General features: G+C 50.1%; 2 protein-coding genes across 22 annotated transcripts in view; one reads left to right on the forward strand and one right to left on the reverse strand.

The window, feature by feature from the left end:
- Positions 1–34: 34 nt before the first annotated feature.
- KLHL25 (kelch like family member 25) lies at positions 35–22,752 on the forward strand. Of its 3 annotated transcripts, XM_015292063.4 has the most exons (4): positions 35–154; positions 2,146–2,277; positions 7,216–9,042; positions 13,523–22,752. In XM_015292063.4, the coding sequence occupies exon 3, from the start codon at positions 7,233–7,235 to the stop codon at positions 9,000–9,002; it is 1,770 nt and encodes a 589-aa protein (XP_015147549.1). In that variant the 5' UTR covers positions 35–154; positions 2,146–2,277; positions 7,216–7,232; the 3' UTR covers positions 9,003–9,042; positions 13,523–22,752. The 3 variants fall into 3 exon arrangements, with proteins under 3 accessions (XP_015147549.1, XP_015147548.1, XP_015147550.1); XM_015292062.4 differs by lacking the exon at positions 2,146–2,277; XM_015292064.4 differs by lacking the exons at positions 35–154; positions 2,146–2,277 and adding an exon at positions 2,455–4,032.
- AKAP13 (A-kinase anchoring protein 13) overlaps positions 19,570–25,220 on the reverse strand; it is a 194,594-nt gene continuing 188,943 nt past the window's right edge. For all 19 annotated transcript variants that reach the window (XM_046899348.1, XM_046899343.1, XM_046899346.1 and 16 more), the window contains one exon: positions 19,570–24,911. In XM_046899348.1, coding sequence (XP_046755304.1) covers positions 24,862–24,911 — 50 coding nt within the window. In that variant the 3' untranslated portion in view covers positions 19,570–24,861. The remainder of the gene's footprint in view (positions 24,912–25,220) is intronic.

Raw genomic sequence — 25,220 nt, forward strand, 5'->3', positions numbered from 1 at the left:
CCGGGCTGTGTGGGGGGGTGGGGGGGGCAGCGCCACGCAGCGCAGCGCGCGTGGGCCGGCAGCGGCAGCGGCAGCGCTCCGCCCGCGGAGTCGGGGGCGGCTGTGGCAGCGCTGCGGAGGCTTTCGAGACACCGGGAGGTTGCGGAGAGAGGCGGTGAGTGATCTCGGCTTTCCCTGAGCCGATCGGGTGCGGAAAGGGGCACGGGTGGAAGTTGGCGAAGGGACAGCGCGGTGTGAGCGCGGCGCTGCCGGGGCTGAAACCGCGGGGAGTTCGCCGCAGAAGCGGAGCGGTGACATCGGTGCGGAGGAGCAGCACCGCGGAACCGAAGCTCCCATTCCCTCCTGTGTTCGTTTTCCCTATCTGTGGGGGTGCTGTCCGGAGTCCTGCCCCGTCCTGCACGTGAAGGCTCCCACTCTGCGTTCGGGACAGGTCTGGTAAGGCGAGCAGTGCTGCTGTTTGCCGTGGTCCGTGCAGCGCTGGATGTGGTCCTTTGTGGATGTAAGGATGGGAACAGCCCTGCACACACATAGCTGGCGTTGCGGGCAGCAGTGGCTGCGGGAAGCGCTGAGCCGCAGCGCGCCGCCCCGGCCTGACCTTTAACCACCATCACATCGGCCTCTGCTTATCAGCTTCGTATCCCTGCAGTGAGCGTCAGTGCACACAAAGGCTCTGTGTGCCCCCATCACTCGCGGCTGGGAGCACTGTGTGTCCCGTAACGGCTCGCCGCTTTGCAAAGAGTTTTGTATGAGAGCCTGCCAGATCGCAGTGGGTTTATTGCTGCGGTCCCTCTGCTTTGCTCGTGCTGTATGCACAGATGCCAGGACAGCCTGCCTTGCTGCAGTGCTGATCCGGGATGTCTAAGCTGAGCGCACGGTTTCATGCTGTGTTAGCACTGCAATAAAAGCACCAGAAGTCAGAAGACCAAACAACGCACCGAGTGAACGGGCCAGGCACAAAGCTCAAACCCTGAGGACGGAGCTGGTGGGAGGGATGAGAGGTCCTCCGACCATGGGAGCAGTGCTGGGAGCGGGGCACAGCACACAGTGGGAGGACGTGGGCATGCCCTCTGCAGTCAGCAGCTCCAGAGGTTGTTCTGGCATTAATTTGACACACACCACATCTCGTCCTATAAACCCTCCCTGGGAAGTGGCATGTGGTTCCACTTGTCTCTATTTGAAGCTCCCTGTGCAGCGCATTAACAAGTTGGCTTGCTTGAAAAGGACTTTGTCCCACTCAGATGGGGCTGGGGTGGATACTGCAATCCAGTCAATTGTTTCCATTTCGGAGCCTTTTTGAGTATAATTTGGGAGATGGGGCTGAAAGCTTGCTTGCTTCTTCTGCAGCCCCACATTCATTTTGCAAAGCGACTGTGATTGATCTAGCAGAAGGGAATTCATTCACCAGCAGAGCTGGAGGGCAGGCGGGGAGGACAGAACCCCACAGCAGCCTCTGAAATGAATCACGGGGTCTGAAAAGATCCACTGGGGTTAAGGCGTAGCAGTGAAAAGCCATTGTCTGGAGCCTGAACCGTGGCCAAAAGCATTATTTATCCTGATTTGGTTAGTGGTTGTAGGAGGGTGTGGTATTCCCAGGGACTGCAAAGCCAGCGAGCTTAGTGGTGAGTGTGAATTTGGTGTGATTGCCTCATAGGTACCTTCAGAACCTGTATGGAGTAACTCAGCTGCAGAGCATCAAATCCAACTCCTGACTTGCAAATACAACTGTGTCTCTTGTATGCAGGGCAAGTTTCCTACGGGTATTTTTATGTTGGTTGGAACGTGGTCCCCTTTGGCTCAGGTTAGTTTGTGTCACAGATTTGGGGCAGTGCTTTCGCAGGATAGGACAAGAGCTGATTGGTACGGCTTGGAAATACTGCATTGGCTTTCTATGGTGAGTGGCATTCAGGTGGTTGTTCCAGGCTCAGAGTGGAGGGATACTTGGAAGTGTGGGATAGGGAGCAATGATAGATATCCCAAGTTTCTGTGTTCTGATGTGCTTTAGTGAGCATGTTGAGATACGTGCCCGGACCTTCTCCAGACAATCTGATCTCCTGGAGCCTACAGAACTGGCCTTGGAAAACCTCCCAGTTTCTGTCTGAGCCAACAGAAGGAGCCTTTCACATGGTCTCTCTGTTTTCTGTCTAGGATGTACAGCCAGACGAGAAAGTGAGAAAACAAGAAGAAATGATAAGGAGGCCTTCCACTCCCAAAGGCTGGGATGGGACCCCAAATCCTGCTTGTGGGGGCTGGGCTTAACCATCTTCCCTTGCTTCGCAGGTATGACGAAATGATGAGAGTTGGTCAGGAAGGCCGAGTGCAGCTTTCTCACAGCAGTACCCCTGATTCACGGCAGGGTTATGTTGCTCAAATTCCAAGGTGAAAAATCACAGTTGCATGTTTGCTGCGTTAGTCATCCTGCAGAGAAGAACAAATGGGACTGACACTGAGCTCAGAGGCATTGCTGGAGGTGAAGCTCCCCTGTCAGGGAGCAGAGCCGGCTGAGGACAGGGCAGGGGACACGTCCTGGAGGTGCCATGCAGGTCCCTGGCTGTTCCCCCCTGGCTGCAGCCCGGGCTCTGTGCCCAACAAGTGCAGGGTTATGCTGTGATGCCGGCTGCTATTTTTATTTCTTTCATCACAAGCACTCTTTGCAGAAGGATGTTATTAGAACCCAGCATTTCCAGCAGCTCTGAGCTGTACACCTGATAGTCCACTGTGTTCTGGAAGGACACGAGACGCATCTGAAATACCCCTTCAGATTTCTTCCTTCCCCTTTCTTGCTGTCTGCCTCCCTCCCCAACGATCTTTTCCTGTTTTGTGTAAGGGGTTTTTTTCTGCCTTTGAAGCTCAAGCTGTGCCCATGAGTAGGTGATGAAAGCCTTCGTGTGCTGCAGTCCCCTTCTTCTCAAACCTTTTGACAAACCTTCAACCAGCAATTGCTTTGCGTGCTTCGGAAACAGGGCTGCATCCGGGATTTGTGTCAGTGCATTGCCACACTTCTCTTTGTCCTGAGCAGCTTCTGCAAGGAGCTCTTCCCCATGAAGATGAAACAGTGACTTTATGTTTCTGCGTTGCAACTCCTGAAATAAATAGAAAGGGGAATCAGCTGTCCTACAACAGTAGTTGTGTCCTGGGGTGGTGTTGCTGGTCTAGGCACCAGGCATTGCAGTTCATGAAAGCACTGGAAAGGCAGAGATTGTCATGACTAGTAAGTAGAGAGAGCATTTATTCTAGGAGGAAACTGGACTTTCTCTGAATTCGAGATGGCATTTCACCTCAAAGGGTGGATGTTGTGAAATCAGGGAGGAAAAGATGAATCTTACACTTATCCCCTTGCAAAATCAGGCCTTGCTGGCTGCTCAGGGCTGCTCTGCTCTGTTGCGTTGTGTCCCAGCCTGGTGCATACAGGTGGATGACTTCTGTCCCTGTTGCTTGGAATTCAGGCTATCTACCAGCAACCGTGTGGCAGGAAAAAGGAAAGCAGCCAAACCAGGCTGGAGTAAATCAAGGAGGGAAATGATGAAAGCTCTGCTGGGCCTGAAGCCTTTGATCTTACCTTCACACAGTTAGCAGTTAAATCCTCCTGACGGCCCCTAGTGTGCAGTGCATGGCCGGTGCTAAATCACAGTGCTCCCAGGACAGGGGAGGCAGCTCCCCAGCCTCCTCCTTCCAGGTCTGAACAGAGCCAGCAGGAATCCCTACTGCTTGTTTGTTTACTTATTTGCCACTTTAAATAGCTCATGGTTGAGCAGGGCAGAAAGAACTGCGTTCTGCTTGCTGCTTCTCAGAAAGTCTGATTGGCAACCAAAAAGCGCCGGCTTCAGTTCATGGGATTTGGGCTCTTTGTTGGTGTGCAGTCAACCTTTACAGTCTGGGGACTTTCATTTTCCAAGAAGAGATGATTCTTGAACCCCCAGAGTCTCACTGGGGAATATCTTGTTTGCTCCCCAGATATTGTCCTTTTAAAAGGCGACAGCACCGTAACTATGACCTGGGATGGGACACAGCACCCTGCATGTTAGCAGCACACAGGTACAGTCGGATGGGGAAACCCAGATAAGCTCACAAGGTGCAGACGGCGTGCCCAAACCAGCTGGAGATTCCCTGCCTATGGGGAATGAAAGTGGAGATCTGTGGATGTTCTGCTGGTTTAAGATGGACGGGGGAACCCCAAGCCTTGCTAAATATAGTTTATATATAACTATACTTCTGGGCTGTCCTCTCGTACACAGGTCTTCTGTGATGGGAAACCTGGGGCTGAAGTGGCTTCAAAGTACTCGGTTTCTAAGGGCTGCTTGGATTTTTTCAAGATGTGCTTTGTTTTCTTGCCCTGTTCTCTTTGCCAGCTTTGTTCTGTCCAGAGGCATTTTCTTCATGAGCTGGGATCAGAGGGCTGTTTTCTCCCTGACCCAAATCCCGATCTCTTTTTGGATTTCTGGCTTCACGGGAGGGATTTCCAAAGCACCCTTATCTTGCTCCACTGGAAAAAATCCTGTCTTTCCTATATCTGCTGTACGAAAACAGCTGACAGCCAGGGGAACATTATAGCCAGCAGACAGCCTGGATAGCTGTCAAAAAGCTGCTGCTCCTCTGCTCTCATCCATATGGGAGAAGGGTTATCATCTGCCTGCGCATGCAATAAGATCCTCTAAAAGGCTTTGCAGCAGATATTTGCTTTTTTTTTTTTTTTTTTTAATAAGCATCTTTCAAAGGACAAAAATAAAAAGGAGAAAGCCGAGAAGCAGTTTCGTTCAGGTCGTGGCTTCTGCCGTTCGAGTTGGCGCGTCTGGTGTAGTGCTCTCATCCTGCGTGATGGAGGATGCAGCTGTGAGCTCCGATAACCCCCTGAGTGCTCACAGAGCAGGTGGGAGCATGGAAGGAAGCACTGACAGGGTCCTTTGTGTGAACTGTTCCTCCTTCTGAGCAGTTCTGGTTTTTCTCTTCAGCTCGGTAGCCGGGCGAGGGATGTGGGGAATGCAGGGGGGGGAGAATTCTGCTCCTCTCTGCAGTTCAGCATTACTGAAGTGGAAGCGTACATTTGTGCACAGGAGAACACAGAAGATCCCTGTAGCTGCAGGTTTCCGAAGTTCACAAGGCTGCTGGATTTTGGAAGAAACTCATCAGATGAAATGTCTGCTCCCTGCAGTTTCAGTTCATCTGATATGTGTGGGATGATGCCAGATTCTCTGTAGGCTGCGAGAAGCACTGGGGTGTGTTTGCAAGGGGAAGAAGTAATAACAGCCAGTTTTCTGCTTGTCCCCAGCTGCAGTAGGATCCAAGAAGTAGGTGAATTGCTCTGTTTGCCCTCAAAGCAACCCGCTTGGAAGTTGCTGAATAACAGAGAAGCCATCCTTGCTGTTGAGATGGCTGAAAACCATAGTTCAGAGGCTGTCAGCTTTTGGTGTGTTGGTCTGTCTAGCCACAACAGTGCCAGGAGAGGCCACAGCCCCTCCAGCTTTCAGACATGGCTGTACTGGGAACCAGTTAGCACCTGCCCTGGAACATGGCAGTATGAAGTGCAGTCCCAGTAAGGGCAGGCCTGCAACCCCCCAGCTGCACCCCATGTGCTTTTCAGTACCCACGGCATAGAAATATTGTTTGGTTCCCCTGGGTGTGATGTTAAATGTTAGATGCTTGAAGGTTGTGTTTTGTTTTTGTTTTTAGTACATAATCACAGCTTTTAGATAGACATTTCTTATTTCTAAACAACCTGTTCCTTCCATTCTGAGTAGTTGCTCTTCTATTCCTAGCATGAGAATAAATGGTGCTGTCCTCCTGTGATCTTGTTTGTTTCTATATCTGCCCTGTATAAATAGCTTGATTTCTTCTTGTGGATAAGCAAATCAAAGGTTAACATTGGATACGTGACCTGAGCTGTGAGCAAAGGAAGCTCTAGAGATGGCAGGGTGGTTTCTGAGGTTGTAGGAGTAGGAATCTAAATCAATAGCTTTTAGCAGCCTCATAAATGTTTCATTTGTTTTCCTCAGTCCAGCGTTACAGAGCTTTGATGCTGGAATACATATAAGCCCTTAAATTGGTGTTGTTCCTGAGCTGGTTGTGGATGGTGGAAACCATTTCCTCGAAATGCATTTGGATCAGCAATGGCATTTTCCCTCCTGTTTTGGAGCCCTGATTCCGCGCAGCCTCCCATCACAAATGAAATGAGCTTGGCAGCCTCAGCACAGGCTGCGGGTGAGGAACGTGCAGAAGCCTGGAGAGACCTTTTCCCTGCACTGTGACACAGCCCTGAGGAATGAGCAATGTCTTGGGAACACCAACCTCAATAATTCACAGTGGCTGGGGGGAAGGAGAGACACGTTTGCAAATATTTGTCCAATATGGGCTCTTTGGAGGCTCTGGAGGACCAGGGGGGTAGGAACATGTGAGCAGAGCATGATTCAGGTCACTTATCTGGCCATCAGCCTCCGCTTGAGGTCATCAGACTGCAGAGCGTGGGAGGGCTGTGCTGCTCCGGGTCTCGGCGAGGTCAGTGAGCCAGAGCTCAGCATGGGGCTGGGGATCAGTGCTGCTTTGCCCTTATCCCGCGCATCGCCAGCTGCCCTCCGCTGGGTGCCTGGGCTTATTTCTCACAGAAGGGAATTAAAGGAGTGTCATCAGGTTGGAAGGTGATGTGACAAATCTAACTCCTCAGTCATATCTCAGAGTTGTTTTTTTTTTTGTTTTTTTTTTTTCCTAAGGCTCATTTTTCAAACCTTGGGACAGTCATAAATAAAGCCAATAGCAATTGCATTCCCTAAACCTGCAATAGTCTTCATGAAAAACTTGATTTCTGCTGAGCCCAGAGCAGAGTGGTACCCTTTATCCTAGATGGAATGCTCTCTTAATGCTGCTTTTTAAGGAGAAGTAATTCTTCTGTGGTTTGCCAATACCCTCTAGAGACACTGAGAAGACGTACCACCAAGTTTGGGTTTTGATTGCCTCACGTTGTTGCTGAAACCAAAGGGCAGAGCTTCCTCCCCTCTTTTCCACCCTGCTGGGTTACATTTCAGGAGGATGTGTGGGTGCAGACACTGCTGGAGACGTGGGTGCCGCCAGTCAGGGTACAGGAGCACCCGTAGAGCTGGGGCTTCAGGTTTGGGGCCCACTGACAGCGTGTCAGGGTTGGATAGCAAATGCACATGTTCTGCTGCTGGCTCAGTGCCTCGCATCGGTAAGAACAAGAGAATAATGGGTTTTCTGCTTGTTTCTCTGCAGGCAATAGATCTGTCATCATGTCAGTCAGCGTCCACGAGAACCGCAAATCCCGGACGAGCACGGGCTCCATGAACATCCTGCTTTTCCACAAAGCTTCCCACCCAGACTGCGTCTTATCCCACCTGAACACCCTCCGGAAGCACTGCATGTTCACCGACGTCACCCTTTGGGCAGGAAACAGGTCGTTCCCGTGTCACCGCGCAGTGCTGGCTGCCTCCAGCAGGTACTTCGAAGCCATGTTTAGCAACGGCCTCCGGGAGAGCTTGGATGATGAGGTGAATTTCCATGATAGCCTCCATCCAGAGGTGCTGGAGCTGCTGCTGGACTTTGCTTATTCCTCTCGGATCATCATCAATGAGGAAAATGCGGAGTCCCTCCTGGAGGCCGGAGACATGTTGCAGTTCCACGATGTCCGAGACGCAGCAGCTGAGTTCCTGGAGAAGAACCTCTACCCTTCCAACTGCCTGGGCATGATGCTGCTCTCAGATGCCCATCAGTGCCGGCGGCTCTACGAGCTCTCCTGGAGGATGTGCCTGGTCAACTTTGAGACTGTTCACAAGAGCGAGGACTTCAACAACCTTTCCAAGGACACTCTGTTGGACCTAATCTCCAGTGACGAGTTGGAGATTGAGGATGAGGAGATGGTCTTTAAGGCTGTCCTTCAGTGGGTGAAGTATGACATGGATGAGCGGAAGGCCTATCTCCCAGAGCTTCTGAGGAATGTCCGCTTGGCCCTGCTTCCTTCTGAATGCCTCAAGGAAGCCTTGGCTTGTGAGGACCTGATCATGGTGGATGAAAGGAACAAGCTTGTTCTGGATGAAGCCATTCAGTGCAAGAAGAAGATCCTCCAGAATGATGGGATTGTCACCAGTCCCTGTGCCAGGCCTCGCAAAGCTGGGCACACCTTGCTAATCCTGGGAGGACAGACCTTCATGTGTGACAAGATCTACCAAGTGGATCAGAAAGCAAAGGAAATTATCCCTAAAGCAGACCTGCCGAGTCCACGGAAAGAGTTCAGTGCCTGTGCCATTGGCTGCAAAGTGTACATCACTGGTGGCAGGGGCTCAGAGAATGGGGTCTCCAAAGATGTATGGGTTTATGATACTGTTCATGAGGAATGGTCAAAAGCTGCCCCCATGTTGATAGCACGGTTTGGGCATGGCTCAGCTGAGCTGGAAAACTGCCTGTACGTGGTTGGTGGACACACAGCCGTGGCTGGGGTTTTCCCTGCGTCACCTTCTGTCTCCTTGAAGCAAGTAGAGAAGTATGATCCTGCATCCAACAAATGGATGATGGTGGCTCCTTTGAGAGATGGTGTGAGCAATGCTGCGGTGGTAAGCGCCAGGCTGAAACTTTTTGTCTTCGGTGGAACCAGCATCCACCGGGACATGGTGTCCAAAGTGCAGTGCTACGATCCAGTGGAGAATCGGTGGACAATCAAAGCAGAATGCCCACAGCCCTGGCGCTACACTGCAGCCGCAGTCCTGGGCAGCCAGATTTTCATCATGGGGGGAGACACGGAGTTCACAGCAGCATCTGCCTATCGCTTTGACTGCGAGACGGACCAGTGGACACGCATTGGGGACATGACAGCCAAGCGCATGTCGTGCCATGCTTTGGCCTCAGGAAATAAACTCTATGTGGTGGGTGGTTACTTTGGGACTCAGAGATGCAAAACGCTGGACTGCTACGACCCTACATCAGACACGTGGAACTGTATCACAACGGTGCCTTATTCACTCATCCCCACAGCTTTTGTCAGCACCTGGAAGCACTTGCCATCATGAGAGGTGGGGCTCGAGGGCTTGTTTTCAGGAGCTCAGTAAGGTGAGGGTGTTCTGTAAAATTATATCTTACTGTTTCACTTCAAATGCATCTCCACACACCACACTGAAACCACAGGTTGCAGCGTGCCTCCTTTTTATGAGAAGGCTACTTTAAAAGGTTAGAGGGACATAGCACCAGAAGAGAAGAGTCATCTCTGTGATGTTGGAAGTCTTGGCGAGCTCTTGGTGGTCCCCTCTGCATCTTATGAGATGCATCTACATTGATGGTTGTGAGGAGGCTGCACCCCCTTTGCCTTCATTCTGAACTAGCTGGGTGTGCCAGCATCACCCATCTAAGTGTGGGTGGGGAGAGAGGGCAGAGCCCACACTCGCTTTCATGAATAGGACCATGAAATACATTCTGTCCCCATTTTGTGTAAGGGGTTGTGGTATCTATGAGTAAAAGCACTTAAATTTGATTGCAGGGAGATACTACAGCAATGAGAGCTTTGGAAAACATCTCAGGAGTTTGGTATTTTTGCTGGTTATCTGGGTGGTTGCTTTGGAGCTGATAAATATCTAGGCAAGTGACCCTTAGGATGCTGGGGAATCTTGCATCTCTTCTTGTGCTCTCTATTTTCATTTCAGTGGGCAGCAGAAGCTGAGAAGCCATGGTGCATTTGATGGTTCTGGTGTTTATTTAACATCCAAACTGTTGCTTGTTATAGCAATACTTCTGAGACTTCTGTGTGAGACCTGAGTGGGAGGAAAAGGGGTTTTGTAACCAGAAGAAGAATGTGTTTATTGGTGTTTTGGGGTGTACGGGAATAAGAAGATTGGTGTCCTGTGTAATTCTGATGCTCTGGTTCTCACGTGTTCAGGAAAGCTACTACTCCAACACCAGTGGAAGAGGGCTTCCTCTTTTCCTCCCCAGTGGGATGTTTAGTTGCTATTCTGGTTACCAGTTTTGTCCCACTGAGCTTTGCACATTTTCACCAATCTGTACCAAGATGTAGATGGCCAGGAATAGGTCACAATAGCACAATTGCTTTGCACTGTGAAAACAAATGCCATCCAAGTGCGAAGTTATCTTCCCAGGAAGTCTGTAACACCTCTGCTAGCTCTGCCTGCAGGTTTCTGGTTGCCAGCAATGCATGTAGCCCTGCTGAAGTTGTTGGAGGTGTCCTCCCAGTTAGCTACAGGAGCTGGGAAACCTTTGCCCACAGGGAGGGATCAGCAAGCCTCAATTAAGGCTTTCCTTGGAAAGTGAGATTGTGGGGAGGGAAATTCTTCCATATCTTCATCAAAATCCATTCCACTTAACACAGGGAAGAAAGAATGCTGCCCAAAGCCTCTGACACTCACTCGCTCCCCTGCTTTGCTCTCTGTGGGTTTGGTGCACCTGAGAATCACCAAAGTGCTCTGACATTTCCAGTCATCTTCTCTTTGATGGCAGCTGGGAAGCCAAGGGGAGCTCCTGACACCTCCACTGGGCTTTTGCCCAACATGGCCACCTGCTTGTCTCTGGTGGAGAAAGCACTCAGGGTGTTATTTATAATGGCCTTTGATTTGCAAAATGCCTGGCTTCAGCATGGGCTGGACCACAGTGAGGGCATGGCGAGGGTGGAAAGGGCTAAAATGAGATTTCCAAGAGCTTTCCCAGCGCTAGGAGATAATGGCCTTTCCAAATTCTCCTCCTCAGGCGTTGCCTAGCATCTGTCACAGTGGCTCAGTAATCTAATTAACTACCACTCAGCTATTAACTATCGCAGCAAAGAGTGTGAGGACTCCATCATTTTGTATGTGGGCCAATGGGGCCCCCCTTTAAGAGCTGCCTTAGAGCTGAAAATTCATATCCTCTGGTAGCAGATGTGTCTGAATATTAAAGCTCAACACCAGCCCCACTGCTTGGAGTGAGAATGGGGAACAGCTTGAGGTGAGAGTTGATTCTTCAGCCACTGAATAAAGAACTGTTCTACAAAACACAGAGCTTGTACTTTCTTCTCCTGCCTTTTTACTCTGTGCTCTATTTGGATTGTTCAGGCTTTATGAAGCTCTTTGTAGGGGATGGATAATATTTCTTACTGAATGCTGGAGGCTGCCACAAGCACAAGAGGAGTAGGAACTGTAATATACCAGCCTACAAGAAAAGCTGGTGAAAAGTCAGTGTGTAAGGGTTTCATATGCTTTTTTTGCTTCATTTCTAGTCTCCAGTTAAAAGAAATATTTAAAATATACATAGTTTTTTTTTTTTTCCAGAGAGAACATCTCTTCATTTTATTTTTCTAGAGTGGTTTTGTGTGTCTTTGTGTGTGCCTGTGTGTGTGTGTGTATGTCGTTTAATTTAATCTTCTAGCCTCAGCCACTGACATCTCCTTAAATAAAGTACCTGGGCTGGCCATTGAAAGCCAAGTCCAAATGTTTCTGACATGCATGTGCAGCCTATGCCTTACCTGTGACATCTCCTACTCTTGTCTTAGCTGGTTGTTGTTGCATCTGTGTCAAAACTGGGCTGAGGACCTGGGATAACTGGCTATAGGATCCTGTGGCTACTCCATCGTCCTAAAGAGGTCTGGCCAAGGGGTTGCTGGCTTGCAGCTCCCACGATGGAAGGGTCTCTGCTGCAATACCTGCTTTGTTCTCTGTGGGATCCTCTTTCAGGAAGGGGCACCCAGAGGGCAGATGAGCACTTTCCCCACGTGTTTCTCCAGGTGCTGGTGCACTTCGTGAGCAGGCAGCCACTGCTAATCCAGAGGGGAATGTGCCTCAGCTGGGGAAGGCATAAAACGACTCAGCTGGAAGCGTGTCTCCAAAGGCTCAGCCTCCAGCCCTCCTGAAGCCAAGGGCAGCCTCGTGCTGGTGCACCTTTGGGCAGAGCTCCCAGTGCCCCTGCCAAGCATGCGGCATGACATCAACATGGTGCTTGCTGCCAGCTGTAATTCCAGGGATCGAGCGTGATTAACGGCATAAAAGGTGAAAGCCTGGCCTCCTCCTACATGTGACTGCCAAGCTAATGAGAGTGACTCCGGTGATGGTGTGAAATGGGGGAGTTGCACTGGTGCTGCTGGGTTGTCCTGATGGGACCTGCTCAGATGTGTCTTTGCTCATTGCAGACATCACCTGGCCTCTGCCCTGGCTGGAGGCACGAGGTTTGAGTAAGAGGTGTTAAATTCAGGCTGATCTGGAGGGAGAGCTGGCCGAGCCAGCCTTGTCATTCCCATGGGAATTATGGCATTATGAGACAAATGACTGCAAATAGGAAATACAATACTGAGCACTCTGCTAATAATGGCTCTCTGTGTTTATAAACACAAGCAAAGCCCAGCTGGGAGCTTGGGGTGTGATGCTGGGTGGTGTAGTGTTGTTCTGAATGAACAACAGTGACAGCTGATGGGGACAGCTCTGTACCTCCCAGGAGGTGATTTGGGGCAATACCAGGAGCAGGTTCTGCAAGCTACATGTCTCCACATCAGAACTGGCTTCTCCAAACTGTCTGTCCTGTGAGACAACCTCATTTCCATGGGATGAGGTCACTGATGGGCTGGGGACTGGCTCGCAGGTGCTAAATCCCAAGTCCCACCCTAAAACCAGTAGATCCTGTACAGGTGACATGGTGACAGCAGTCCGCAACACCTCCTGCCTGCCCTGGGTGAGGCGGCATTGCTGAGTGGGCGCTTATTTTGTTCTGGCACTGAAAAGCAGAACCTTGATCCCAAAGTGCCCGTGAGGATTGCGGCAACCTGCCAGGCCCAGCACTACGTTCTGGTACTGCCAGGCTGCGATCACAATAAACATCGGATCTGTTCAATGACTCTTTTCCTGATTATTTAATTACAGTGGAGATAACAAGCCTTTTATGAGCACGAGCTTGGCTCCCCTTCTGTGTGGAGCTGGGTCAGCTCATGCCGTGCAAGAAGCCGCAGGTTTTTGCTACCATGCTTGCAGCCAGCCACCTTGCCTTGCACAAGCCCTGGATGCCCACAGTAGCATTCAGGACAACCCAAAACCTGCAAATAATCTCCCTGCTCCTAAACTGTTTGCTGCTGAGTTCGACGCTAGAAACCTGTCAGAACCTTGCTGTTATTGCCCAAACAAAGTCACAGCTAGTTTCTGTTGGTGGCTCCTAGGGAATGCCATTTGCATGTATATAACAGCGAGGCAGGCTGAGCAGGGAGGGCAGTTCTGCTGCTGTTTGTCTCTGGAGCCAGTTTATCAGGCAGCGTTGGAAGGGAGTGGCTGGCCTGGGGAGGAAAGTCAATGAAAATCAGGCTTTTCCGAACCTGGGCAGATGGAAACATGTGCAGTGTGTGCTTGGCCTCAGACTGTGGTAAATCAGCTCCTTGGAAATCACAGTCATACGTATGGTTTTGGAGGAGCTGTAAGCTTGCTGTTGGCAATGCCTGTGGAAGCATTTTTTATCGGGAAAAGAAGCTGGGTGTCAGGGGAACCCAGTAACTGCCAACATGCAAAACCTGTTCTGTGCATGGCACCAGCTCTGCTCCCAGCACAGCAATTAACTCCTTTTTTCTTTCCCTCCTCAGATGCCGGCATCACATCCATGTCCCCTGCCTCACTGCTGGAGCTGACACAGCCACTGAGTCCCCTCCCATTCCCCACACAGGGTGCCAAGGAGCCTCTCGCATCCCTTCCAGCACCACGGGGGCACAAAGGACCACCTGGCTGGTGGTTACTGGTGGATACTGGTGGCCCAATGCGAGCAGGAAGATGGAGGATGTACACCAGGCTGCGTCCCCCAGAGTTACTTCATGGGACGGGAGGGCAGGATAAGAGATTTTAATGTTTTTTTTTTGTAGCAGTGAGCTTGCCGTTGGCAATGCCTGCTGTCTGGGTGACGTGGAAGCATTTTTATAGGGAAAAGGGGCTGGGAAGTGGGGGAAAGGGGAGGGCTGAGCCCAGAACTCAGCACCTGGCTCTCTGGCCGCAGCATGAAGGCTGCAGCTGCCGAAATATTGGAGCGTGGGAGCTATGCACAGCTGCCAGCAGCACCCAGTGCCTCAGTGGGATGGGGCAGGTGCCTTTGGTTTTGCACTGTGGATCTTTTTTGGTGTTTTCCCTCCTTCCCAGTGCTGGGCCTGAGGCCAGGCTGCTCCCCTCACACAGCTGCCAGGCCGCATGCTGCCACAACGCCATCACTGCGGCGAGATGCTTCGCCAGATAAAAACTGCTGCCTGCTTGGAGGAGGGCCTCTGCTTCCCCTCCGTGTGCTCTCTCAACAGCGTGTGGGTGAAGGTGTAATTAGCAAACGAGCAGGAACTTAGGCCTCGCTGCGCGGCGGGGCCTAGTCGGGCCTGCAGAGCAAGCAAGGCCTCTTGCCTCCTTTCCCGCAAAGCGAGGCCAAAGGGAAGAGGCAGCACAGGGCTGGCACGAGGTTGGGCCTCAGAGCCCCACGTTTGGGTGATCTCTGCACTCAGGCTGCATTTGGGGTCACACGCAGAGCTGACAGCTCCTGGCTGGCTCAGTTCATCCCGCTGCAGGCACCCTGGCCTGCCTTTCTCCCTGCATGGGGCCAGCTGGGTGATGCAATGCGCTGCAAGCCCTCATCATTGCTTCCGACAGCGAAGGCCTTTTAGGGGCAGCAAGTGCCCTTTGCTGCTGGGAGGAGAACACTTTGTGCACAGCCCTTCTGCAGCACTCTCAGTGATGCTTATTCACATTTTGTAGGGTTTTTGTTGTTGCTGTTTTTTTTCTCTTCAGTTGCCTGCAAACTTTAATAAAAATGATGATCTGGGAAACCATTTGTGTGCTTTTCACAGGAGTCTTCATTCCTAAGCAAGTTGGATTTAGGTGTAATAACAGGAATAATAACAGGCTTGGCACTCGGTGGGGCGGTTCACAAACAACCAACTCTTGTAGCCAGCCTGACTGTAATTATTATTGCTTCAGAGCTTGGGAAACTGAGGCACAGTGTTAAGTGTTACAGTGCTGGGTGACAGAGCTGAGAATAAGATCCAGGGCTTGTTGTGTTAACTGAAAGGCACGGAACACCCTGCTGGGAACAGCCCACGTGTCACCCCAAAGCTGTGCAGTGATAGCAGGAGAACTCGTGGTCAGACCATGGCCTTGTAAAACCTGCCAAATAAGCTGAGGGGGCCCAGCTTAGACTCAGCCATGCTCCTGCAGACCAAGCTGGTGATTTATAAGGAAGAGGAGAAGCATTTATACTTCTGTTTTCCTTATTTGCCTTCGCTTGGCTGCTGCAGCTCCCAAAAAAGAGGCCCATTGACAGGCAAAATGAGCTTTCCAGCTGTCCCCCTTGCTCACGCTGCTCCTCCGTGTGCTGCTCTCCGTGTCTCAGAGGAGCTGCTATGAAAGGATCGGGGCTCCAGACCTGGAACACGACAGCATTGCTGCAGGGCAGCTAGTGGCACAGCAGAACCTTGCGAATTTGTATTTCCTTCTTTTCTAACAGGGGATGCAACAAGTTGGGAAGCAAAGCTTCCTATGGGCAGTACACACAGCGACTTAGAGCAGTTTGGAACCTAAATTTCAAAGCTGAGACCAGGAACACAGCCACCTGCCCCTAAAGCAGAGTGGTAGTGGTGTCAGCAGCCTGAGCTGGGCAGAATTGAATGCAAAGCTCCATAGAAAAAAAGTTCATTAATGAGCTCTTTGGGAAACCGATTCACAGCCCAGAAATTACTGTTGGATGAGCAGGAGAATGAAAAATAGCAGGGGGGCGTGAATGAAATCCCTTTCAGTTTGGTTGATTAAGGTTTTACACAGGATGCTGGGACTTTAAATAGCAGATTGGAGGCTTTGCAACTGGCTAGCTTTGATATGAGCCATGCAAAAGACGTGCTCTTTTGTATTTATTCTGGAGCCCACCAGAAAGACAATTCAAAAGCAATCACAAGGAGCCATGACAGCAGCAACCTGTTGCTAAGGAATTATATGCAACGCAAAATACAAAGGTTTCTTGTTAGCAGCAACAAAGTAAAAGAGGAGTGGGAGATGAACATGGATGGAACAATGCAAAGCTGCAGTCAGAGCAGGTCAGGTTTTTAACTGAGAAGGATAGGAAGAAATTTAGATTTTTTGTTTGTTTGTTTTTCTTTTTTAAAATAGTTCTTCTGCCTTCTTAGTAGGTAAGGCTCAGTTTGGTGGCTTTGCAGGGGCTCTGTGTTTCCACTCCTCCAGAAAAGTGCCTATGTGCCATGGTCAGCCCTTGATGGGAGCAGTTCGGGACCTTGGACATGACCCCCAAAGCAGCTGAGAGCCCAGCCTAGAGATGATCCCAGCATGCAGGGATCCAGCCCTCACCCAACTGCCTTTCAGCCCCAGCTAGGATTCAGTTCCCAAATCACTTGCAGTGGAGCGGAGGGAAGGGCAGGGAGCAGGAGCTGGGTGCAGACCTCTCCCAGGCCCCTGCTGCAGGTCCCAGACCTCCTTCCCCAGCGACAAACCATCTGGACCTCCCTGGGGACAACAAGCTGAGGCTCCTATCTCTTATTTAAATGAAATTCAGAGTGCCTTGTTGGCTTTTAAATACGCGTTTTCTGAGCGTGACCCCAGCTGCCCTTGAAATAATACTATTGTGCAACGAATCCCTGCAGGGAATTATCATCTGAGCTCATTCGCTCTTTTTCACTGGAGTCAATTAAAAGCAGAGTAGTTGGTGATTTAATACCTCCGGTGTCTGAGGAAGCCCCACATCCACACAGAGGCTGGCTCTGGCATTTTGCTGGCCTTTTATACACATTCTTGGAGTGATGTTTTTTCCAGCCACCCAACACGGTCTCAATTTCACTCATGTCTATACAGAGCACTGAAGTCCTGTGTCCTTGGTTTGTCTTCTTCCCCTGCACGTTAATTAATGCCCAGGACTGCGCATCCTCCCTGCGTTATGTCCCAGGGCAAGCTGTTCTCCATTCCCCATGCTCCTTTCTCTCTTCAGATAAACCCAAAGCACTTCAGTCTCTGAATAGGGTCAAGGCTCACAAACAGCCATTCAATGCGGTTGTAGTTATATTTCCAAGAGCAGCAGAAACCATTGCCACCCACTCCCTGCAAGCAAGTGGGAATTTTAAACTGGGCCGAATCCCTCTTGTTCCAGTGCTGAGATGCAGTAGGTGAGGCTGTGGGAGACTCCTGGTGAGTATACAGCAGAGGCTGAGCCCATTTGTTCACCCAGTTACAGTCTCCCTTGTTCTTTCCATTTTGTGACCTCCTTATTTAACGTCATCGACTGTTGTGCAAAACCATCAGTGCTGTTTGCAGCGGTGTGACCTACTTTATCATTTTTTTTGCTGACTTCCTAACTGAAATCGCGAGCTTGGAATCCACCCAAGCCATTCATTGTTTCTCAGCTGAATAAGAAATCCAATTAAGTGGAAGAAAGCCTGGCTTTCACGCTGTCAGTGCCCGCACATCTCACTTCCCTCTCCCCGGCGTGAGCTGCACCGCCAACGTCTGCATCCCACACAAGGAACCTTCTGTGTACGTCTGCGCCCACCTCCTGATGCTGATGGGGAACTGGTTCCAGAGGATGGATCCTGGCTCTCCCATGTGTCCTTTCATCCCTCCTGACATCCTCTGTCCAGGGCATGCACTGTAGGATCCTCCTGCTCTCGAAGTGTCAGTGCCACGGGCAGTCAGTACCGTGGAATTTCTGGCAGTCTGGGGCAGGTGCTGGGCTTGCAGAGAGCTACATAAACACCAGTTAGCCTCTTCTAGGTCACTGGAGGAACAACAGATCAGACACATGCACTCAGACAGGTGGATGCTTCCCAAGCCCTGTGGGTCCGGCCCCCTCCTCTGCCCACGCTGCTCCCTGCAAGGCCGGGGCTCTCCCGAGCTCACTGGGGTTTCCCACAGGGCTCTGCTAATGACTCACTGCTCTAATTGAACTCCTGCCTAATTAGGCTCGCCAGCCTGGATAGGAAGATGCAGCTGGTAGGAATTGATTCTTTGGTGAAAGGACGCCATAGGGATGGGCACCAGCAGCTACAGCCAGCAAAGGCTTCATGTGTGCTCTGATCCTGGTATTGCTCCAGTGCTGCGTTATTCTTGCACACATACATTCAAAAGGTCAAAGCAACATCTCTTCTATCAGCAGCCGATGCTGAGTATTATCTTCCCCTTAATTGAAACACATTCCAACCCTAAACAAATCAACACTTTGCAGTGTTTAACATCCCTCTGACTAATTAACAAAACCCAGGTGCCTTCAATGGCAAAGCCAACTCATCCCTTTACCATTCACCTTGCATCCGATCACAAGGCAGTTCACTCAGTGAACTAATTAGGGTTTTGCCTTCCCTTCTCTTCATAAAGCTTCCATGAATGAGAAGCCTGTCTGCAAGCCCCAGCCCAGCTCGCACCTGTGCCCTCCCAGCCCTCCTGTTTGCAACCAATGCCAGGACCGAATCAGCAGGGGCAGCAAAGAGGACGCACGGAAGGAGCAAAAGGAAGAGGTGATGCTGAAGGATTGTCTAAAATAAGCTGCCCACGTGGCACGAACTGCAGCCATACTGCCCAGCAGGCTCTGCAGCAGAACTGTCATCTTGTTCCAGTTATAAATCACTCATAGTAAATGTGCTCTTCCTCCTCCTGTGACTGATGCCCATGGCACGGCAGCAGCCGGGTGTATCAGTGCTGCTGGATTCACTGCACCAGTGCAAGGGCTTGGGGTGACTCCTGCCTGGTGCAGGGGCGCGTGCCCCCAGAGCACCCCACGCTCCTCAGGGGATAGCCACCTTTAAGTGGGGGTTCTGGGGGCACCCAAAGCGTGGGGCTGAGGGGACCCACAGGAGAAAGCACTCTTCAAATGCAGGAGCCACCATCATTGTGGCAAAAGCTTTTATTTGCTCTGGTAAATGGGTGAGCGGCGATGAATGGGAATGCAAATAAAAGGAGGACTGTGATCAGGCTTGGAGGTACAGGAGAGCCCTTTTGTCTCCCATCCCACGCCCTGGGAGCTGCCAGGCTCTAAGCTCCATGGCAGCAGGCACACTCTGGGGCACGGACACCAGGTGGGTTGTATACACAGCACAAGCAACAGAGAAGTGAACTGGGGGGAAACGCAGCACACTGCTGGCCAATGGGGTGCTGGAGGGGGGCTGGCATTTCCCAGTGCCTGTAAGAACCAGCTCATCTGGCATACAGGGTTCCCTCCACAGTGTAAGGCAGCATCTCCAGTTCTCAGCCAAATGAAATAAAGCACCCTGGGACCAGAGCTACCCAGGTTTTGACTGAGATAAGCGGTAATTTCAGTGGGTGACAGAAAATACAGGGCATAAGAGCACCTGCAGCCACCACCTGCTGGTTATCTCAGTGCCAGGAGCCCGCCTGGGAGCTGAAGTGGCTGAGATAAAGGCCACAACACTTCCTCTTCTTGTAAAAGGGTGAATAAGAGCGGGTGAAAGAGCTGAGCATCACTCCGACCCTCAAGCAGACTGTAAATCTTCAAAGAGAAATAAAGAGTCCAATGGGTGCATGGTGGAACCCTGGTGATAAAAGCCATGCAAACGGTTGATTACAGGTAGGGCTGCACCTATTGCTTTGCCCCCCCATGCCACAAAGTCAACAACAGGGATATCAGTGGGGTGGGAAGAAGTCAGGTTGAAAATTCAGACTTAAAATCAAATTTATTTAGAGGAAAAATGACTTTACAAGAGGTTGATGCTGATAACTAAAAAGGAAGATAAATAAAAGCTTGTTACAAAACCTAATGGTTTCTGGCAAGTTACAGAAAAAAACTGAAGAATTTTACAGTCAATAACCTGCTCACTTTTTACATAATTACAAATTAACATACAGCAATTAGGTTTTACCCTCTTTTTTTAAAAAAAATTCCTTTTTTTTAAACTTTTTTTTTTTTTTTTTAATTTTCAATGAGTTCAACGTGAAAATGCAAAGCATGTTTTTCATCTCTCTCTTTTCTTTTTTCTTAAGAAACAAACCAAAGGCAGAGCTCTGTGGGGCTGTTCCAATACACCTCCTCACGCTCTGGGCATTACTCAAGTGCATTCCGCATCAGTACAAAACCAACACCGGGCTAAACTTTAACCATAGGCGAACTGAACTGGACGTCAGATTTTTTTTGTTCCGAGTCACCGTTTAATATCGATAGAACAATAAAACACATTCAGAGCGTGGAAATGATTGATACCTATAGACAGCTTAAATACACACTAAGCTCACAGCCGTAGGCCAAGCGGTGAACGTCATCCTGCCCCCCCCCAAAACCCCCAAGCGAAGGAAGCAGAATATATTTGGGCAAAGCATCAGTGTCAGTGAAATGCGTGTGGAAGGAAAGGCACCGAGCCCCAGGATGCGGGTGGGCCGGGAGCCGGCGCTGTGCTTCCCGTGCCCCAGGAGCCAGAGGTGTCTCCAGTTCAGCTCGCCTATCTTTAAAACTTAGCTGCACCGTCGGATCAAGAACTCATCGCTGGTTGCTGCCCCTTTGACAAGCGACGCAAGAGTTCGGAGCAGTAGGGAAGGGATTTTTTTTTTCCTTCTTTAAAAGGGTGCCTTAAATTATGTTGAATTCCCAAACCTGACCAGCAGGCAGAATAACTTCCAGAGTTCTGGTTAACAAGGAATGTTCTGTGGGATTTAAGCAGATGCTCTCTCCTGTGCCCCCTGCCCGTTCCTCCCTTGCTCTGTGCCAGACACCCTACACGGCTTCCTTGGCATTTGGCACCTGATGAACCTCTCCTGACCCGGTGGCAATGGGAAGGACTGGGTTGGGTGTTTCGCTAACAGCTCTGAGATATCCTCATGCAGCAAGGAAGGTGCAAAGACTTCTGGCTCTACAGATGCTCTTGCCTTTGGAAGGCTGTACTAACCCACTCAAGCTCATGGCATTGCTTCTCAGCAATGGTCAAACTCCAAGAGGAGGAGGAGGGTGGTGATAGCGTGGGGTCATACAGGGTGACACAGCCAGGCCATCAGAAGCCAACTGCTCCACTCCTGGTGCCCGCTCCTAAGTGCCATGGTGTGAGGCCAGGGGGCTTGGTGAGCAAATGACTGCTGGGCTCTCCCGTGGGGAAAGGGCTCACCCTGCCTGCAGTGGGACCATAGTCACATTCACATCCACTTTGGTCTAATAATGATACAAAATGCTTGGCCCTTTGTCCCCTCCCAGAACAAGGGCAGGCTGGTGCTGGTAACACTGCTCTGTGCAGCTTGGGCTATACTGGGCATGCAGAGGGGAAAGCAATTACACAGCTGATTGTCTCCACGTAACCAAACTGAAAAGTGACACAACCAGTTCCATTTAAAGTGCTTTAAGGCATCACACTGAGAGAAAGTCACATGCTGAGATGATCACATCATTTAAGAGAAACTAAGGCAAACCCCACACACCTCCAGCAGGTCCTACACCTACAGCTGCTCTCTGCTCCCGGGGTCTCACGGTGCTCCCGGCTGATACTGACCACCTTTGTACTTCATCTGAGACAGTGCCAAAACTGCTCTGTGCCCCAGCAGCCCCGCATGGGATGAGGTGGTTTGGGTGCTCTGAGTGGGATTGAGGCTCTGGGAACCAGACCTGGACTCAGGTTGGGCTGAAGGAAAAACACGCTGCTCTCAGCACCTGCAGGATGGGTGCCAGGCCCGGAGCTGAAGCAAACACAATTTTAAGGCTGGGAAAAGGTGCTGTAAAACTGGGACTGTAGTCTAGCAGACAACCTTAAGCAACCTGCAGGGATCAGAGCAGGAATCAGACTCTGGGAACCTACGCCAAGCATTTCCAAAGAAAACCTGGGTGGGAAAAAACAAAAGGCTGAAGAGGTAGAAACAAGTCCTCGCCTTCCTAAAGGTAACAGAAGGAAGAAGCAGTGTGGGAGTAAAGGCTTCAATCCAAATAAAGTGAGTCATGTAGCAGTGTACATCCTCCAGGGACAAAGGTCTGCCCACTGCGATGTCAGACACAAACAGCTTTGATGTGCAGTATTTCCCTTCAGGATAGTTCTGATTCAAACCCACAGCATCTCTGACAAATGGACCTTTGGAGATCATGCAGCCAATACTACTTTCTGCGAGAGCCCTGCGTGCTCGTTTTGGATTGCACAGGTCAGAAGAGGGACTGAAACCAGGCGGACTCAGCCCTGCTGCCCTGGGTCTCCCTACTGAGACCCTACAGGACATTCCCATTGTGTGACTTCAGGCAGTGCTGGGGAAAAGACACCGGGATGAGAAGAAAAGCTCAGACTGGCAAAGGCTATTACAGACTCCAAGGAATGCTCAGAAACACCAAGGACCTGATCTCTGTTTATACAACAGTAAATGAGCCACGCATTGGTTTGGTTTCCAAAAACTTTGGCTTGGCACATGTGTTTTCCCAGCCATGCAAACGGTGGGGCAGAAGCTAACCTGCTCAGTGGGTGCTTTTCTTGTTGAGAAGATAACACCAACACTTCCAGCCAAGAGGAGCTGCCCGGATCTGCCCGGACATCCACCCAGGTCCTCACAGCACTGCAGGACCCTGTGGTGTGTTTTGTTCTCCCTTTGCCTCCAAGAAGCATGAGAAAACCTACGGAAAATATTTAACCAAAGAGAAGAGATGACAGGAGGACTCGTCTAAAGTCACCAATTCTCTTCCCAGACTTTTCTGGCCTAAAGATGTTCTGCCTTACAGAAAGCTCTCAGTTGAAATCATGTAACTCTGGGCACAGCACTGCCCATACCCCGGTTGGGTAGGAACCAGGCAATCAGAACGTTGGGTTTACCAATCTCTTGGTAAGAAAACAAAAAACAAAATGGGAAAAAAAAAAGGGGGAAGAAAAAGCCCAAACCACCTCCAAACCTCCAAACAAAAGCAAAATAACAAAATAAAACCAAGTAAACTTCTTTAAAAAGAAACCTCTTTCAAATAAACAGAAAGATAAATAATTTTGCAAGCCCCGCTTGCAATTAAGAACGAGCACCAAATAACATTAAAAAAAAAAAAAGCAAAATAAAAATAAATCTCAACCCTTTTCCTTTCTTCCTTTTTTCTTCTTTTTTTTTTTCCATTTTATTTTAGTAGTTCAGAGAGCTTCAATAGCAGGCAGGTGGCTCTTAGGGCTCCTGCACAGACCACTGGAGCATCCCCCTCACCTGCAGCGCTGCCCATCTGCATCAGCACCCAACTCTGCAAACTGCTGCGTGCTCCTAGCTTGGGAGAAGCTAAATCACATGACAGTGCAACTAAAGATCTGTTGTGTTGTGTGGTTTTGGTTCTTTTCATTAAAGCAAAACTGGTAGGAAAGGAAACGCACTTGGCAGCTTCCAACTCGGAGCAAACCTTTGAGTTATTTTGGAGCTGATAACGTCCTATCACCAATCACAGATCCACTTGGCCAGTTGACCTCAGGGGATTTGGAACAATCATGCAGGGAACAGAAGTGGCTTGCTGCATTCCTCTTCCCTGCTGTACTCCACAGCTGTATAAACACCTCACCGTCAGCATACGCGGCTTTAGAGGCAGACTTGGCAGTGCTAGGTGAACAATTGAGCTTGATGATGCTAGAGGTCTTTTCCAACTGAAATGACTCTATGATTCTGCATCGAGAGCTGTCCTCAAACCTTCCCCTTCAGCTGAGGGTGACACAGATGTGCTCACACAGTGAAGGACATGCACCTGGCATGCCAGCCTTTGGACCTGCTGCGCAGCAGTTTTGTCCATGTGAATGTATTTTTCTGCCCAGAAACAAGTGCAGTGTTGCACAGGCATGGGACCGAAGAGCTGTGTCCTCAGAGTTCATTCTGCTCTGACCTGTCTCACCGACGTGCCCTGAAATCGCTGATGCTCTGCCTTAGAAACAAGCTGGAGAAGCTGACAAAATCTGGAGGAAGAGAAGCCTAGCGGTAATGCAAAGAGTAGAGGAAAGAAAGCAGAAATAACAGAACCAAGGTGTCTCAAAGCAGATTGCCAGCCACCTCTCCCATCAGCTATCAGGCTTGCCTGAAGGGATGTCAAACAGCTGGAGAAGTAGATCCTAGCAATACAAATCTTTACGTAAGACATGGGAAGGAGTGAGCTGTAGCTCCAAGAGAGTGCTTTAAAAAAGCTGCTTAGCGTTATTCCTACTTGATGACCTTCTGTCCTGGCTTCCTAGGTTGCCTTCCAACCCTCCCCAGTTTCTCTTTTCTGCACCACTTTAAAAATACTCCAAGTTCTGCTTGATTCTGGAAACAGTTTGACATGTAACTCCTCTGCCGCACACGAATCTCTTTGGAAGTATCTTCCATTTTGTTTGTTTCCTGTTTTTTTTTCTTTTGAACACTATTACTCTTCCCTGGTGTGCAATACCTTGCTGAAACCCAGCACCCACACCATGAGCACCAAGGGGCGTGTGGGTCAGTGGTGTTACAGCTGGGGCAGTAGGGCAAGATATGATATCTACACGCTCCCTGAAAGTCATCAGGTGTCACCTATCCCCACGGGCCGAGCTAAGCTTGGCTGTACAGACCTAAGCATATCCCAGTGGATACATAGATACAGAGATGGGTATGTACAGTATATCTGTATATGCCAGTGTGTACGCACCATTTGTAGAGTCCTAATCTTTTTCTGAATGCTTGGTTTTGGTTACCTTCCCCAGAAAAGGGGAATACGAAGGCACAGACCCCTTAAGGCTATGTTCTCTCATCCCTTAGCAGTACGAGCAGACTGCAAACATCCGTCCCAACCGACCTGAATCCAGGTTTGCACATGGAGATGGTACCATTTGCTGTGCAGGAAGCCTCTGCGGTGACAACTCATGCAAACCCAAGGAAAGAGGCCCTTTCCCACCACTTTATAAACTTTCAGAACGTTTTAATGAAAACCTCCAGACGCTTGTCAGGTGCAGGCACCAGCACTGTGCTGTGGGTCGGGCAGGGAGATGTCCTCTGTACGAAAGCTGAGAGTGACCGATGGAGCCGTCCCCACTCAGCAGAAGATCTCCTCACCCTCTGGAGGTGCTTCTGATGAATGAGAATCTGAGGGGAAAAGAAACGAGTGGGAATCACTATGGGAATATAGCAATACTCAAGCAGAGCGGGACTCCCTTCAGATACGTGGAAACCCTGTTTCTCTCCCCAGTCCTTTGGGGACCTTGAAAGATGTCCAGTTCCCAGTGAGCTATCAGGAAATTACAGCCATTAGGAAAACTGCTGAATTTCCTGGACATGAGCTGGAGAACATCAGTGAGTTAAGGTGGATCAGCTGGTCACCTGAAAGCTTGAGATCAACTCGTGTATGGGCAAGAGGTCTGAAGTGCAAAACTGAGTGCTATGGGGATGAAAAAC

This window comes from Gallus gallus, chromosome 10, assembly GCF_016699485.2.
Source record: "Gallus gallus isolate bGalGal1 chromosome 10, bGalGal1.mat.broiler.GRCg7b, whole genome shotgun sequence".
Taxonomy (NCBI): Eukaryota; Metazoa; Chordata; class Aves; order Galliformes; family Phasianidae; genus Gallus; species Gallus gallus.

What these genes read in the sequence shown, in the direction of transcription:
- KLHL25 (XM_015292063.4), top strand. Translation starts at nt 7,233, where the DNA reads ATGTCAGTCAGCGTCCACGAGAACCGCAAATCCCGGACGAGCACGGGC.